The sequence below is a fragment of the Serinus canaria genome, chromosome 17 (genome assembly GCF_022539315.1).
Source record: "Serinus canaria isolate serCan28SL12 chromosome 17, serCan2020, whole genome shotgun sequence".
NCBI classification, from domain to species: domain Eukaryota; kingdom Metazoa; phylum Chordata; class Aves; order Passeriformes; family Fringillidae; genus Serinus; species Serinus canaria.
In genome coordinates this window covers 1,656,713-1,673,803 of record NC_066330.1, presented here as the reverse complement: position 1 = coordinate 1,673,803, position 17,091 = coordinate 1,656,713, and the positions used below count along the sequence as shown (strand labels likewise).

General features: G+C 45.5%; 2 protein-coding genes across 2 annotated transcripts; one reads left to right on the top strand and one right to left on the bottom strand.

The window, feature by feature from the left end:
- Positions 1-1,091: 1,091 nt before the first annotated feature.
- On the bottom strand, positions 1,092-3,621 carry NDUFA8 (NADH:ubiquinone oxidoreductase subunit A8). The gene is made up of 4 exons (XM_009093343.3): positions 3,505-3,621; positions 3,257-3,420; positions 1,792-1,957; positions 1,092-1,337 (listed from the first exon to the last, which is right to left on the bottom strand). Exons 1-4 carry the CDS (start codon positions 3,553-3,555, stop codon positions 1,200-1,202), a joined length of 519 nt encoding a protein of 172 aa, XP_009091591.1. The 5' UTR covers positions 3,556-3,621; the 3' UTR covers positions 1,092-1,199.
- Positions 3,622-4,020: 399 nt separating this feature from the next.
- Positions 4,021-16,937, top strand: MORN5 (MORN repeat containing 5). Its single transcript, XM_030232868.2, has 4 exons — positions 4,021-4,167; positions 4,405-4,516; positions 5,380-5,511; positions 16,703-16,937. The coding sequence occupies exons 1-4, from the start codon at positions 4,021-4,023 to the stop codon at positions 16,795-16,797; spliced, it is 486 nt and encodes a 161-aa protein (XP_030088728.2). The 3' UTR covers positions 16,798-16,937.
- The last annotated feature ends 154 nt before the right edge of the window (positions 16,938-17,091 follow it).

Genomic DNA, 17,091 nt, shown 5'->3' with positions numbered 1-17,091 from the left:
GTAGCAAGAACCCAGAAGTTACACAGTGCACAAGCGATTTTAGATAAATGTTACACAATTTTCCCTCTAGCTCCATAGATCAGAAACACATGCTGCAGCTATAGAACTATTACAGCTTAATCCCACCTCAAAGAAGGAGATGGTAAATCTTCAGATCCTACTACCAGCAGGCTACTCAAGGAGCAGAGCACAGTTCCACTCTTCACCATGGTCCAGGTGAGACAATCTCACCCAGAGCAGGTTAAACTGCATATTGCTTTTGAAAAACAAGTTCATTGGATTTTTTTTTCTGACCTTGCTATTGGATGGAGGTGAATGAAAGACTAGATCCAACTCCTGTGAAAAATGTGACTTTCAGATTTTGTAGAAAAGATCAATTTAAAAAAGCTCACTAACTTCTCCATCGAAAAGAACATCACAATGAAAAATTGGGAAGGATTTGCCCCAAACTCTCAAAGTCACAGACTTGAGACAGAATAGAACCTCCTTTCCTACCCTGCTTAATGGGGCACAAGATCCTTTAGGAGAAAATTTCTTCCTGAAAGGTGTTGAAAATTTATTATGATTTTTCTGATAAAGTAGCTTGTGTTCACCCAGTAGAACAGTCCAAAAAGTGGAAGTCCCTAACCAAAGTTGTATGAGCAGCTGGGAAGCACAACAGAGATCTTCATGGCTGAAACAGTATTGCCCCATACCTAGCAAATGCCAGATTCCACCAACCCCTTGCTCCAAGACAGGTTTTAGGTTAAACCTTTACAGGAGTCTCTTGGAAAGAATGCACAATTATCAGTTGTCAAGACTAAGGGAAGACATTAATGACTTGTTTGTTCCCAGAGTTTCCTTGATCCATGAGGCAATGTTCTCAGTAAGTAAATCAAGTCTCACGCCAGTCTGTGATTGATGGGCCAGCAGTCAAAGACTGGAACTACGTTTGCACACATCCCAGACAATCCTGGTAATCATGATCAACCAGCTGACGTTACTGGTGCCCAGAAGGTCCCCAGGGCTGTGTGACTGCAGAGAGCTCTGAGCAAAACAGGGAAATGTATTGTTCTTGTTGCCATGAGTTTAAAGAAGTCTGCTCAGCCATGTAATGGTTTTGGGCTCTTTAATTATTAGTAATACCCAGCACACACCACACAATTTACATGTGCAAGTGCCACACCTCTGCACTTGAGTCACAGCACAGCTTGCCCACTTCACCAGGACCAGAAAAAGAGCCTGCTGCCAAAGGGAGAGGGCTTCAGTTGCCCTTCTGTGGGTGGGTTTGGCTGCGGTCTGGGTCTAGAGTGATAGACATTCTCAGGCAGAGGACGGTCTGTCTTCACCTTCGTAACCTGGAAAAAAATGCAAAGAAGTGATACAACTTCTCACAGCATTTAATAGCCAGGTTGAGTCAGAACTTCAAGGAATAACTACCAAGAACCAAACAATAGTAAGGACACATCGTTCAGCTGATGAGAGCTCCTCAATACTTCTAAGAAAAGGGAAGGGAGGGGTGTTTCATCACAACTACAGAATAGCTCCACGTGAGCACGAGCTTCATTCCTAAAGGAAAAGCCTCTACCAGGAAAAGCAAAAAAGCAAGCATTTCACTGTCTAAGTAAGTCTTTTGGAAAAGCAACCCTGGAAAATGCTGCCATTCTTGACTTCTACTATCCCACAAACTTCCAGCGCCGAGTTCACGAAACACCATCAGGCCAAGAGGTGCCGGAGACCTGCTCTGGACAAAAGGCGCGCAAAGGAAGGAGAGCAGGGTCTGCCTGCGTGCCCCGAGGGGTCAGAAGTTACCTTGGAGAGGTCTCCTAGGTCGGGCCTGACCCAGCCCAGCTTGTCCAGCACGCAGGAGTCGAAGGCCGCCTGCTGCTTGCGGCAGCGGCGCAGCTCCTGCTGCCCGGTGTAGTCGATGCACGTCCAGTAGGTGGTGAAGGGCTCGGCGCAGTGCGTCCGGATGCTCCTGGGGACACCACAGCACAAACCCCTCAGCACCACCACTCAGCCACTCCGGCTCCTCTACCCCAACCTCAGCTCGGGCTCAAGCGGGTCTCGCAGCTTTAAGTCCTCAGGAACAGCTAAACCTTCACTCAAGGCAGTATTTGGTAAAGGTACCTGTGAAATTTCCATTACTTCACTGGAATGTGGAGAGATTTTTGTTGGGTGCATGCTCACAGCTCCTCCACGGGATGTGGTGAACACCACAACAGGACATCTTTGTTTTGCCAAGTAATTTAGTTACGTTATATGGTGCTCTAATGCTTCTAAATAATTTTGTGTCTGAAGCTCAAAGAGCCATGCTTAGAGCAGATGTTTCAGCTGCTGCGCTGGAGGTGGATATGCCTTGAGGTAATTAGATTAGGCTCTGTACAAACAGTACTGGCATGTGCCTTGGAGCTACGTGTTTGGTCAGAAGAGGCAGGTGGTGCACCTGCTCAAGCTTTCTCAGTGGTTCACCTGTGAGACAGGGACAGACAATGCAACACACAGGTTGGTTTCTGGAGTTCATCACACAGCTGCAAGGTCCAGCAGCCTCACACCACTGCCCTGAGTTCCCAATAAAAACCCAGGCTGCTTGCTCTGGAACAAAGGCACAAGAGCTTCAAGTGACAGGATAAACCCATGTAGAAATAGGCAAGACAATACACATGGCCTCTATTCCCAGGAGATAAAGTTTAAGAAGAAGGTATAAAAGTTTTGAACGTGGTGATGGTGGCAGCATTTTTAATTAGAATAAAGGAATTACAGAATAGTTTGCGTTGGCAGGAACCTTAAAGTTCATCTTATTCCACTCCCTGCCATGAGCAGGAAACACCTTCCACTATGCCAGGCCGCTCCAAACTCCATCTAACCTGGCCTTGGACACTCCTAGGGATGGGGAAGCCACAGCTTCTCTGGGGCATCCTGTACCAGGGCCTCACCATCCTCACAGGGCAAGATTCCTTCCTAACACCCAAACTAAACCTGCCCTCTGTCAGTGTGAAGCCACCCTCCCTTGTTCTGTCACATCATATACCCTTGTCACAAGTCCCTCTCCAGCTCTCCTGTAGCCCCTGCTGGTACTGAAAGCGTCACTAAGGTCACCCCGGAGCCTTCTCTTCCCCAGGCCGAACAGCTCTCCCAACCTGTCTCCACAGCACAGGCGCTCCGCTGGAACGAGTGACCGCCAGCGCTCGAGTGACAGTGCCGGGCACGGCCCCGCAGCACCGTCACCTCCAGGCCCGGGGTCTGCGGCGGCGTCTCCCGGCCGGGGGCCGCTCACCTGAAGAAGTCGATGGCGCACTGGTTCACCTGCCGGCCCTCCCTCAGGCACTTGCGCGGGTCCTTCTCCTCCCAGCGGCACAGCATGAACTCCTTGTTGGGCCGGTCGCACTGCGAGCCGTAGTGGTGCGCCGCGGCCTTCAGCACGGCCGAGCTCACCGCCACCTGCGGCGGGGAACAGCGGCCGTGAGGGCGGGCGGGGAAGGCAGGGCAGAGCGGGGAAGATCCCGCCGGCCCTCACGCACTCACCTCTTGCACATCGAGCTCCTCGAGCGGGGGCACCCGCAGCACCCCGGGCATGGCGGCTCTCCTTGAGCGCCCTCAGAGCCCGCCCCGCACCGCGCACGCGCGGCCGCGGGGAGGCGGGACCAGGGCGGGGGCGGGACCAGGGCGGGGCCGTTGCCCCGGTGACCGGGACGCGCCGTCGGGGCCGCCATGGAGCTGGTGGGGGATCGGTACCTGGGGGGAGTCATGCGCGGCAGGTGGGGCCGGGCACCACGGGGGACACGGGGGCACCGGGAAGGGGCACGGGGGGTGCCGGGGGCGGGTGGAGGCGGGGGGTGCGCGAAGGGGCGGGGGGAAGCACGTGGAGACGGAGGGCACAGAGGGGTGCGCAGGAGACACGTGGGAGCGGGGGGGTACTGGGAGGGCAGGGGAGTCGCGGGCATTGCAGATGGGCCATGGGGACAAGGCGGGGGTCGCGGAGAGCTGGTGGGACCCGGGGGCGCGGGGTTGACACCGTCCACCCTTGCCATCTCTTCCAGGATGGAAGGATTCGGCTATTACACGCTGCCGATGGGCACCGAGTACCGGGGCTCGCTGTGGGACGGGATGTTCCACGGGCAGGGCGAGCTGCGGCGCCCCACAGGCGGCGCGTACCGGGCGCTCTGGGACCGCGGGCTGCCCACGCAGGTACGGCCGGGGGGCTGCGCCCCCAGGGGCCTGGGCTGAAACACGCGGGTTTCCGAGCCAGAGCGGTGTTGGACCCCTCGGGGTGGGTGGGGGGAGGCTGCTGGCACCGCAGGCGGGGTTCCCCACAAAAGGCGAGCGGAGCCGCGCTGGCCCTGCTGCGGCTCTGCCGGAGCGACCTGGCCTTGGTTCCGTCCATCCATCATGTTTATTAACTCTGCACTCAAACGTGTTTTGCAGGGGAAATACACTTTTACAGATGGTCTCGAATACGAGCAGGAAAAATGGCTTTACTGCGACGGCTACGACAGAAGATTCTATACAGAAATCTGCTCTGGCTTTAAACCACCAGGTACTAAATTGCATTTGCGATCCTGAGAGTCTGGAAGGAATTAAACTAACAACTTTGCTTAAGAAAGATTAATTCAGCTACATGAGTAACATGGAGCAGAAATGCTCTGGCTAATTTCATACAAGCCTGAGATGCTGCCTGGAGAATGTGGACAGCACCTTCCACCAGCACAGCCTGGGGTGCAGCTCTGCACCCACAGCACTCTCCTGGGGCAGGACAGGCCTTCATCATCTGCAGCTTTTGACATCCTGATTAACCCTTTCATACCATTCACCCTCACTGCCTCAGCAGGGTGCTTTTGATACAGAGAAGTCGAGCAAAAGCAATTGGTTTGCATCCAGCACACCAAATGAAAATTCAAGCATCTGCCCCACGTAGCTTTTTAGAAGATGCCAAAACAGATGTTTGTGTTCAGTCTATGTTTTTGCTGAAGAGTTTTATAATGTTATTTATTTTAGTCAAAAGGTGGGTTTGTAAAGGAAAAAAGTGAGTAAAATCTGTAATTTAATACACACAATACATAGAATATTTTAGTGATGACATGGAGTTCTGTGAAGCCAGCGATTCTCTCCTGGCCCCTTTTTGGATTTTAGGGTTGGACTTGTAATGTTAACTTGGTGGGCTGAATCACAGGGCTGTGAATGAGGAAATCAAAGTGATTGTTTTTTTATCACACAATCTTTGTGTGTGCATTTTTCCATTTTCATTTTCCCCATCTGCAAAATTGATGAAATGTTTTACAAAATTTATTGTGAGGTAACTCTGTTATTTTCATGGCAAACACCATGGAGATGTATGTTAGTGATCTTGATCAAAGGCATAAATTAAAAAAAAAAAAATTAAACCTTGTTTTTCCCCTTCAGGCATTGCTCAGCTTACAAATCTGGATCCTCCCAAAATAATCCCAAAAGGTTGTTATGACTGTGGTGATGGATTCTATAACCCCAAAACCAGAATAGTTGTTGACTACAAACGCAAGTTTCTGAGAAATGCAGGTATGATTTAACTTCTTCTGCAAGGTAAACTAAGAAGGGTTTATTATATCTTCTAGGCTGCCTGATTTAAGCCAAAATATAAACAACTCCATGACCTGCTTCTATTATCACTGAGCTAAAATATCTTCAACTTATTTATTTTATCAGTGATTTATGTATCCCCAGAGCTGTACAAATCATATTTTGCAAAATTACAATGAAGTATTCCCAAGCATATATGAATAAATATGTTTTATTACCATTTGGTATGTTAATCTCAGAAAAATCTTCAGTCTCTCCTGTCATGATCTCAAGCAAGGGAGTGGTTGTGAGGGGCACATCACTGATCCTGAAAGCTGAAAAGCTCCATGTTGTCAAGCAGCAAAGTGCCTAAGCATCTGCTTATCTCTACGTGCTGGAATAGTCCAGTTTATTAAAATGAGTCTGGGTCTTACCTTCCTGAAAGGAAACCTTCACCTTGGAGAGCTGTGTTGGGAGCAGAGTCTGGCAAATACATGGATAGGTCCTCAAATTAATAAACCTTGGGGAAAATTAGTTCTTGCCAAGTCAAAAGAGAAACTTTTCAAATTATAATCCACAGAAGATCCCCAAACAGTTGACAGTGGGATAACCAAAAAAAAAGTAATCTGACTTGTAATAAAACCCTACTTTGTGTTCTGGCTATTTAATCTTTGTGTTTATCACCTTTTCGATGCAGAGGGTTTTAAAATGAAACTGATTTCTGAAAACAGCCACCCACCCCGCTTTTTCTTTTTTTTTCTTCAAATGTCCAAATTGCAAAACCTCTTTTTTCTGGGAAACAGAACATTTCATTTTCAGTGTGCTACAGTTTAACAGTTTTGTTGCTTGGAAACTCCATTTTTCAGCAAATTTACTGTTTGTTGTAAAAAAATTCTGCTCCGCTCTACTTTGGAGAGCTTTTGTGAGTGTGCACTGTGATATTGGAGAGGGAAGTGGGGAGGGGTTAAATGAATTGGAGATACCATCTGCTATAAAATATACCCTGTGATACATGGCCTGTTTTATAAACGTTGAATAAAAACTGATCTAGATTATTACAAATGGCATTGATCCAAAACACTGGAATGCAGTGGGCCTACTGATGAGGAAGATAAGCAACATGCTTTCCAAAAACACAGGAACCTCCACAGATTAGTACAGGAGGGAACGCCTTGGAATTCAATTTATTGTTTTTTAATCTGTTCTTTGAACTCATTGTCCTTGATGACATTTATCTCAAGCCCTACAAATTATACCAATCAATACGGGCCCGGCGGCGGGCGCAGCGTGCGGCCTCCAGGCCGCTGGAGATGGCCTTGGTGTGGCCCTTCCAGCCAGGCCTGCACACAAAGTTCAAGTTGTTGATGTGAGGGTGAAGAAGGAATGTGTCGTGTAGGCCAGACCCTTCCTCTCAAGAACACGAACACAATTGAAAAGCCCGGCACTTGTTCAACATCAGAGGAACTCCGGCCGCCCCAGGAGAGATGATTCAGGGCACAAGGCCGCTGAAGCAAAGAGAAGAAAAAAAATGTAAAAAAAAAACCCCAGCTGTAAGCAGAAGAAACTGAGGAAGAGGCTGAGATGACAGGGAACAGATCCAGAATTACTCCATTATAGGTTGGGCAGGAAAGAGCAGGAAAACCTCCAGGCTTCCAGCCAAGTCTTGAAAGCATCAAAAGCAGATGGTAGGAAGCATTCAGGAAGTTCTTACAACAGCTTGACAGGTTTACCAAAATGACACTATCTTCCTCAGCCCTGGCAGCAGGCTTCAGAATGCTCCAGGGCTCACCTTTCACCCCGGCCCTATTCTGAAGCAGTGGCTGATTGTTTCTGGGCTGTTGGTGGAAGAGAGCGAGGCATCCCTGGATCCCTGAGCCTGGCACGGCCAGGTGCAGCTCCAGGCAGGGCAGAGCAGCCCCCTGGAACCCCCTGAGCTTGCTGGCAGCACTGTTCCGTGGGGATGAGAGGATGGGGAGCCCAGGGAGGCTCCTGGGGAGCCTGGCCAGCCCTGCACTGCTCAGCTCCAGCTCTGATCCTCGTTTGCTCGCGGAGCTCTCGCTGCTGGAGCAGCAAAGGCCCCTCGTGAAAACATCAGCGGGCCCAGGGAATGAAATGACAGCAGCAGCTTTGTTTTAGTTTTTATCTAGCAAACTCTTCCAAATTCTCATTACAGCCTCGCAGTTATTACTCCGTCCCTAAACCTCTGTTTCCTTGGGGATGCTCAAATTTCTCCTGGTTCTCCATGTGTTCTTCAAGCTTTTCCTTTTGCCAGTATTGCGAAGTACGCAGAACTGAGCACATAAATAAGAATGGGAAGGCTCATTTGTAAGAAGATACCTTGTTTATTTTTAATAGATACCGGGACCAGGCTCCTGTTTCACCAGGAGTATTGCTTTTTTTTTTTCCCCCTCAGAAATAGGACTCCTGGCACCTTTGTAACAGAGTTTGGTCAATAGAAAGATCGGAAGATTTCCCAGTTTTTCAGTGAAAAGTAGAAACTTCAAGACATTATTTTTAATGCAAAGCAGAGAGGTACAAGAAGAGCTGTGACAGTCAGATTTTAGGCCCTCTGAATATCAGAAAAGCCCATAACTTTCAAAGAGAAAATACCATCAAAACCAAGGAATTTTTTTATACTGAGATGGAAAAGATCTCAGCAGATTGCCTGGGTCACCTGTCTTGATGAAAAGCAAAGATATTTTTGATGAAAATTGCCTTGTTTCTCCTGTGGTTTCACAGGGATGGGTTAAATAATATAAAACAGGCTTTTCCCTCATTCTAATATGAGAATATTTATTCTACTATTTTCATATTTCTTCTTCAGGTTTAATTATCATGGTCCATAGGGGAGCTTCCTGTAGTGCAGTCAGTATTACCTGAAATACATTTGTACCTCTTCCTATAAATCAAGAGCAGAAAGACACAAAATCTGCCTTTTCACTCAGAGCTCAGGCAGGGAACTGAATTAAGAGCAGGATTAGGCCTGGAAGGCCAGGACAAGTGTCTTATTAAGAGGGGTTTTGGTGTTGCTGCAGTCCCAAGCCAGCCAGCAATCAGCAATTCTACAAGGCTGAAAGTCTCGTGAAAAGCAGCAGGAAAAATCCTGCTGCTTCAGGAATCATTATGAGCTGAAAAGGTCAAGATTCAAGAACATTATTTTCGTGTAGTTTAGAGAAGTCTGGGGTTAGAATGTCTGAGGTTGTGAGGCTGGCCCAACTCCCCAAGCAAGGGAGCAAAGCCATTCTAATTCTAAGCCTTATTAATCACAGACTTACAGTTTCCTCATGTTGTTACCTTGGGATGGAGATCTCATGCTTGGTCTGAAAGAGCTGAGAAGCAGAAATATTTTGGACAGTCAGCGATGATGTGTTCAACCATTTCAGGTTTATCCAAGTACACAAATCCATGAGAGAAATCTCTACATTTGGCCTTTTCTCCCTCACAGCTCAGCTCTGACTTGCACCAAGTGCTTTTTGGGAAATGTAGACTTTGACTTGTCTGAAAAATGCAGTTGAGAAACAGCCATAACCACTCAATAATCGCTCAGGGTAATATTTCTATACCTACCCTCATGTACCCCAAATACATGCAGATGTTTGCGTGCTCTTTCTCAGAAACTACTGGAGAATTGGGTGTGGGATGAGGACCTGGCAATTTTTCAGGCCTGGAGTATTTCTGGAAAAAAGACAGCAAATTTAACTTCGAGTCAACTGCAGTGCAGGAAAAAAGATTGACTGCACTGAGGGATCATGCACGGAGCTTTATTCCCTGCTCTTCTTTGAAATTGCCCGTTCTGCTGATGGAGGGAGGGGATGAACAGCCTGATTCCAGGCTAGTCCCCGTGTCATTGCCTAAGAATGTACGAGTTGTTCTGGCAGATGCCCTGAGTGAGCAGAGGAAAGCCCCAGCAATGCACATACAGAGGGAATATAGTATTTTTGTTCTCATGAATTTAGCTTCCCATAGATTTAAATGTCTACTTATAAGGCAGGACCATTTAATCTCTTGTACATTTGTTTCTTTTTTATTTGACTTAAGATACTGAATTTAGATGAGGTTTAGTTCTTACATATTGAAACTCTTAAAAGCTCTTCAAATAATTGTTCTTTGGATACTTGTTAGGCTAAAGAAATCAGTTTTGATCGGCAGTAAAAGTTCATGCTATTTTAAGTGCAATGCTATAGCTATTTTCTGTTGTATATTTAATCATTTTGAATTATATGTCATGTAAAAGATTTTAGCTCTGGGGCATTTGCCAGATGGCTGATTCTGCATTTCACACAACAAAAGAAATAATGTTTGTGTAAAGCTCTTAAAAATAGTTGGTAATCAGTATATTCTACAACGAATAGGATCCAGACCTGTTTGGAAAAAAACCCCAGCTTTTGCAGAAATTAATTTAGAGGATTTGGTCTCTACCTCTGGGCTCTGAACAAAACAAATTGTGTCTATTGTTTGCTGATTTTGTAACATTTAACAAGTTAACTGGATTGTAAATTTTACTCATTTTTATGTTAAATGCCGTTTATTGCAGTCCATTGATCTTTTTCTCTTTACTTTGGCTGAAAAACTTATTTCTGAAAGCAGGGTTGTAAAGCAGAGAGCCAGTGCTGCTCTCCATTTACACAAGCAGAGCATATGAATGTGAGTAGCCCTCTGCTTTTCTTTCAACAGCTGCAGTGCTTGTCCTTTTTACTGCTAGTTCCTCCTTCGGGCCTCTTTGATTCATATTCCTCCAAAATACCACTGCAAAAAATATTTTCTCTCTCTGCCATGGCATTCAGCTTATTGTCTTTGCCCACAAGGCTCTGCAGAGCTACCTACAAATTCACCCTCAAATTCACCTTCTGCTCTTGTCTCCTCCATCTCCCACATACCTTTTTCCTTTGGATCTAGTTCCAGGACATGGGTTTTTAGCCACATTCATACAATTCCAGTTTTCTGGTACTTGCTTTCCAGACTTTGTGGTAGCCAAAAGCTTTGAAAAATATTACATCCAGAAGCAGGTCAGAAATTGTATTATAGCTCTTTGATCTGGATCTTCAAAGTGTCACTTATCTACCTCTTCCTATTTTTTTAGTTAGTTTTTGTTCCAATGTCAGAGCTCTGGATCTCAATAATCCTCAATGCTTAACAATAAATTAATTGAGGAGCCAGATCTCAGTAGGAGGAGAGGCAGAACCCTGGCAGGTATCACAGTGGGACTGCTGAGTGGGCAAGGCAAAGGGCTGAGCAGTGAAGATGGCAGAGAGAAATTGAGTCCCCTTCATTTCAAATGACACTCCCAGACTCCTATGAGAAGCCTTTTTTTCCTTACTCTACCCTAAACACTTTTTTAAATGTTAGGCCAATGTTCCTACCCATCACATGCTCTTTTTGTATCTTTTTGTATAGAAATGTGTGAAGATCAAGCACATTTTGGATGCCATTGCAAAATTCATACATGCATCTTTCACAATGTCAAATCCTACTCAGGTGACAGACAGACACACTTGGAGACTTCTCATCTGAGCAACCAAGAACATTTTCAGATTAAATTTGGCTTACATGTTTTAATCTGAAACATCCGTCATTCAGCAAAATAGATGATGAACCAAGATAATTTATATTCCAGGCTCTAGCCAGCAGTGATAATATTAACATTTGCATCATGATGGAAGTTACCACAGTAATTTCAGTAGCTATAGCTTTTGCAGATATATTGTTCCTTCTGGTTTCCTGGCCTTATCTTTTTGAAAATTGTGGAAGTTTCAGTTCCAAAGAGTGGCATGCCAAGAATAACACCTTTGTTTGGGTGCTAACCATCCTATTGTGAATCCATTAAATAGGTTACACACAATCTTATAGGCACTTAATTCAATGTACAGCTCATGTGAAAACAACTTTTACAAGAGATGGAAAGTTCATTTGGGGGCCATTTTGGAATGACAGTAATTAAAAGAGAGTGGAAGGGTGAGAATTTGTGGGTGGAAGCAAAGGTTAATTGAAAACATATTTTCCATTTTCTTGCCAGCCTTGATGTTGTTGGGGTCAGGTGCAGTAAGGAAAGGGGTGCTAGGGACCCGGGGGGGGAGCAGTGGAAATGGAAGGGGTGTGCCAGGCAGAGCCCATGGCTGAGATGCTATCACAGGGCATTGTGATTGTGCAGTGGAAGAACATGATGAGCTGCTCTGCGGGTGCTGGGAGGAGTCAGGGATGTGAAAGAATTCGGTGATATTGTTGTTTACAATGGGCTGCGTGTGCTTGGCCCTCTGCAAACGGGGAGGAAGCTCAGCTGCTGCTGGAGGATGCTTTGTTGTAAACACAGACCATCCAAACACACCCCTCAAACTGTGGGCAGCTCTGGGCAGGGCTGGGCCTGGGCTGTGCCAGGGCTCCCAGTGCTCCCTGTGCCAGTGGTGGCACCTCCCAGGGACACCAACTCCCCTCCTGGGCTCTAACAGGGCACACACAGGGCTGGCACCCACTCACATCTCACTTCTGCCTCCCCTCCTGGGCTCTAACAGGGCACACACAGGGCTGGCACCCACTCACATCAGGTCCCAGCTTGCCCTTGGGCAGGGGAGGGAGCCATGGATCTGAATTTCAGAGTGCACAGCCTCTGAGACATCAGGCACACATACAGCTGCCAAGACCTAACAGAGTCAGGCAAGGTTTTAAAGGTGAACAATATCATTTTTTCCCTGCTCAAACCACTGGGCATTCTAATTTTAGCAAACTTCTAGGTGTTTTTCTGGGAAAGCAATAGTTAAGAGAAGCCTCCATGACAATAGTGCCAGTGCTGTCAGCCTCAGCTCTGTGCCATGGCAGGCACCTAAGCATGCAGAGTCCTCAGAAGCCTCTCACAGCTGAGGTTTCCATAAGCAACACAGAAACATGATAGTTAAAAGCAAATAATTCTAAACTTTGCAATATGCATTTAATATAGCAAGATTAAACGCACCTCAATTACAGTGTGTTCTCATGACATCCCTTGGAAGCACCCTGAAGCAAGGCCACCCTGAATTTTCAGCTGTTTCTAATCCCAGCTGAGAGATAAATCTGGAGTGTGGTATTTGGGGAAATCTCTTCTGCCACTACTTTTAGCCTGAACATTGGAAAGGAGGCAAGTGGTTTCATTTTGCAGAGAGCAGAAATCCACTGATTTTCGTGGGCTGCACTTGGAACTCACTGTGAATACACCTAACAGTGGCTGTCACACCTGTTTGGACTTGGCCAACATTTAGAACTTCTCCTAAAGCCCCCCAAAACAAGGCAGAAACATGCCAGGCAATATTTGGTAAGAAGAACCAATTTTGCAATGGGCTCCTTAGGGGAACACATGACAGCCTCAGCTTTACCTAAAGAGGCTCCCCAGAGTGACCTGTGGGGTGACAGTGTCCAGCAGGACACCAGGACACTTCCCTCCTGCTTAACCACCTCCTGTGGGCTGGTGCTGTTCCTGCATGCTGCTGGGAGCAGTGGTGCAGGTGGCTGCCAGGGCTGGCTCCCTGTGCCTCTGCCTGCCCACAGAAAACAGCCTGAACTGATCCCAAAAATGACAGAGAGCTGTCCCAGTGTGGGCTGGCTGAGGAGCTCACCCACAATATTCCAGATATATTTAGTGGGTGCTAGAAACTGATCTCATTTTTGATTGAGACACAAGGAAATAATTCAAGAGCTCATCCATTACAATCTTTTGCTGTTTCAGTTTCAAGATTCCAATAATATGTCATTATAATAATGATAATATTTCACTGACTTTGGAAGAATTAAAATGGGTAACATTTACTAACTGTACAGGGATACACCAGATTGCAGTGAAATGCTCAGACAAAGCTTTTTCCCTTCACCTTCAAACACCAGCATGGTTAGTCCTCTTTCAGCAAAGTCTGTTCCATCACTGTTTATTCTGCTGAGGAAAATCTAAAAAAATGGATAAACTTTTAAAGATAAATATGCTGACACAAAATTCAGCACACCACACGAAGAACCCCATTCTACCTAATTGTGCACAGGGTGATAATTTAGCACTGATTAAAGAGTTTGTATTTTTTTCAAATCTTTTTTAAAAGGAAAATTACTTCTGAAGGTGAAGATGTGCTTAGACAATCATATTAACATATTCAAACAATTGTAATTTGCAAAATAGTAATTACAACTCACTATCTGGTAGCATTAATCAAACTTCAAGGTTTAATTCCATTTTAAATATTGATGAAATGTGATTCTCCAATCTAACCCTGGTGTTGCAGGGTTATGGAAGCAGCCAGTGGCAGAAAAAGAGGAACGTGTAGTTAACAAGCAGCTGCCACAAAGAAGGATCGGCATCTGTGATTTAAATTGTTAGCTGCACAGTCAGGTAGAGTGTAAAAAGGGTAGTCAAGAGGCTGTTAAGTCCATTGCTGCCAATTACTAACAATCAGGGAGGAGCTTTAAGACTTGTTCAGTACAATAAACCCAGTTTGTCTTGTTTCAGGGGTTACTACTGAAGAGGTTGCAGCTGCACTGATTCAAATAGCCCTAAAACTACAGTAATTATCAACCAGTCTTCTTTAGTGTAGCAAAAGTATGTTTTACCATAGCTTAACTCTTTACATTCTAATATTTCCCTGCCTCCTCTCCCATAGCCAGCCCTGGAGCCATTCTCATCCCTGGGCTGTGGTTCTTCTTCCCAGCCTGGACCAATTCTTTCATTTCCCCTTACCTAGACCGAGGAGCAGCTGTACCTCACACTGGGCTGGGTGGCAGTTCTGGGCATTTACTTCTTGAGTCATCCCATCTATATTTCCTTTCCATCCACAAAGTTGAAATTCACACCTCTCCAGTTTTTACATCTGGTTAAACTCCAAGCAGATTAAGCAGGGCTTATCAACATGTATTGAATCTGCCCAGGCTCAGATCACTGCACAAACTAAAGACATTTTGGGAGTCAGTCCGGCAGGGCCAAGATCCTTGGAGTGACTTGTCCTGGGTGCTTTCCTAGACTAGGAAATCCCAGAGTATACTGGAAACCTGTGAGGCCAAGTTAGCATCTGCCCTTCTTTGTGCCTAAGCCCTTGATGCTCAGCTGAGTGAGAGCTGCCAAGGGCTCAGTCAGACTCAGGCTGGTTATTTCTAGCACTCAGGTGAGCCAGGTGTGCCCAGCTGCCAGCCAGACAAGGTGATGCACAGCATCTCTAAGTTTTCTTATTCCTTCACCATGACAGAAACAGACAAAAGTTCCCTTTACATGCAATTATTCCAAGCTCAGTTAAACTATCTTTTTTTTACTTAAGGCAATTCCAGCTAAACCCACAGAGCCACACGGAGTGGACAATATCTGTCACAGGCCAGGCTCACGTGATCCCATCTCCAACACCTAGTGCATAGAACAAAAGCCAGCACATTGATTATGGCTTGGATGTTGTTTTTAAGAAAGCTTAAGGACCACATTTGCATTCCTGTTGCAGCCCTCGGTGGAATCTGCCTGTGAGAATTGCATGGTCTTTAAGCAAGATTCTGTGCTCATCTTTTTAATTTCCCTTTTAGCATATTTTTTTCAGCATCTATTTTCACCTACTTTACACCCAAATTAGAAATGTGCCATTAACAGGATATTTTGTTGTGGATCTGTGGATCTCTAAGGAATAAAAAAAATCAGTGAAACACAGAAAGAGCTGAACTTAGCTATTTGATCCAGATGATGACTATTTTGCAGCCCTTAAAGCAAGCACCTTGGCACCATTCCTGCCTGCACCAGGGTGCCAGCAGAGCTGGATGTGAGCAGCACCTCAGGGTGTGCCCCCAGCTGCTGGGCCAGCAATGGCAGAAAAGGGAGGGCAGCATGAAAAAAATAAATGGGGGAAGAAAAAGAAAAGACAAAGCTCGATTCCATAGCCATCACAGTGAATAGGATTAACCCCCAAACCTGTGCGTCTGAATCTGTCACATAACCCTCTGGAAACTTCCTAGCTTAGCACTTCATTCCCAGCACCTTCCTCCCCTTTGCATTTCAATGCTCCTCTGGCACTTCAGCATGAAGCTACAACTCCACAATCAAAAGATCTCCCCGAAAATCTGACTCCTAAAGAAGCAACCTGCTTCTTTCTCCCTTTTCTTTGACCTGCCCAGGCAGGTGCTCAGCAGGGTGAAAAAATGGAACCGTGATGGTCACAGGGGTCACACCCCCTCGGCTCCATCCTCCTCCCATCATCTGCTCTTGTACGTAACAGGGGCTGCCACAAACCCTCAACATTTACATTTTTACACACATCACAAGCAGCTAATATGAATTTGTTAAGACAGTGGTAAACACAAGAAGCAGCTCGAATATATTTCATTTGTATAAAAATAATACAGGTATTGTTGTAAGTAATACTTTGATTTTTTTTTTTCCCCAAGGCTTTTTGAAGTTTGTTTTTCCTGGTTTAATATACAGATCTCTTTTCTCCTACACAAACACAAAGGAAAAGGCTGCAGAACAGTTTTTGGAGACAAGACAATTTAAATCCCTGAAATTAAGAAGCCACAACTTAACATTCACCAAGCTATTTTTTTGCAAATCATGCAGAAAATTACTATTCAAACTTTGCCGGTCAGTTGTTTTTTCCTACATTGTCTTTGCTTTTATTTTCTTTCCACACTGTCATTATGCTCTCAGAATAAATACGACAGACATGAATACTAACAAGGGACACAGGAGTTGGTCTAAAATATCTCTCAGCCACTACATCAGCTTATCAATACCTGCCACAACATCCATCTCAGAAACAGCATGGAAAGAAAAGCTCCAAGACAAGAACCTGGGATTTTACTGACAATTTTTCTTTACCTTCGCTTTTTATAAACCAACAGGCAACACAGCCAGAGTATTTTTTAAATGCCTGTCTTCATTTCTGATAGTTTCAACATTTCTCCTGTGTATTTTGCCCAAAAAGGCAAAATGTAAAATCTATGCATGGAAATCTCGTGGCTCACCCAAGCTAAGCTTATCAAACAGATGAATAATCAGTCCTTGCCACAGAGCCAGTCCCTCCTGCCTTGACAAATTCCCACAAACAGCACAAAATCTTTTCAACAAACACCAAAAAAAAAAAAAAAAAGTGTTATGCCAATGGCTAAAAAATGGATTTCTTTTTCAGGGGGAAAATGGCTTGTTTGACTGGAGGCCAGGGGTGCAAGGAGCAGCTCTGGCACAGGGATATTTAAGGTTCCTTTCTCTCCCTTTCAGACGATGATGAGCACGAATGGATCCTTCGGACCTGCCGGAAAGCCTGGGACTTAATGGATGAGCAGGAACCAAAACCATCCCAGAGCCTCTCCTAGACAGTATTCCAGCAAAGCAGGTGATCTGATTCACAATAAATGCAATTTGTCCTCGTGGATTTGTCTCACCCTTTCCCTCGACAGGAATATAATCTTTCTGTCATCTTTGTCAGCTCAAAGAAAAATGGAAATAATCATTTAATCAGTCATGCTGAGCAAAAGCCACGGCAAAAGAGCCAACTGTACTCACAATAATATTCCTGAGAGGTGTGCAGTGTAGTATGTATAAACATTATTAAGCCTGAAAACAATTTGTTAAAAAGAGTGCCTCAGATTCGGTGTTGAAGTCATTCA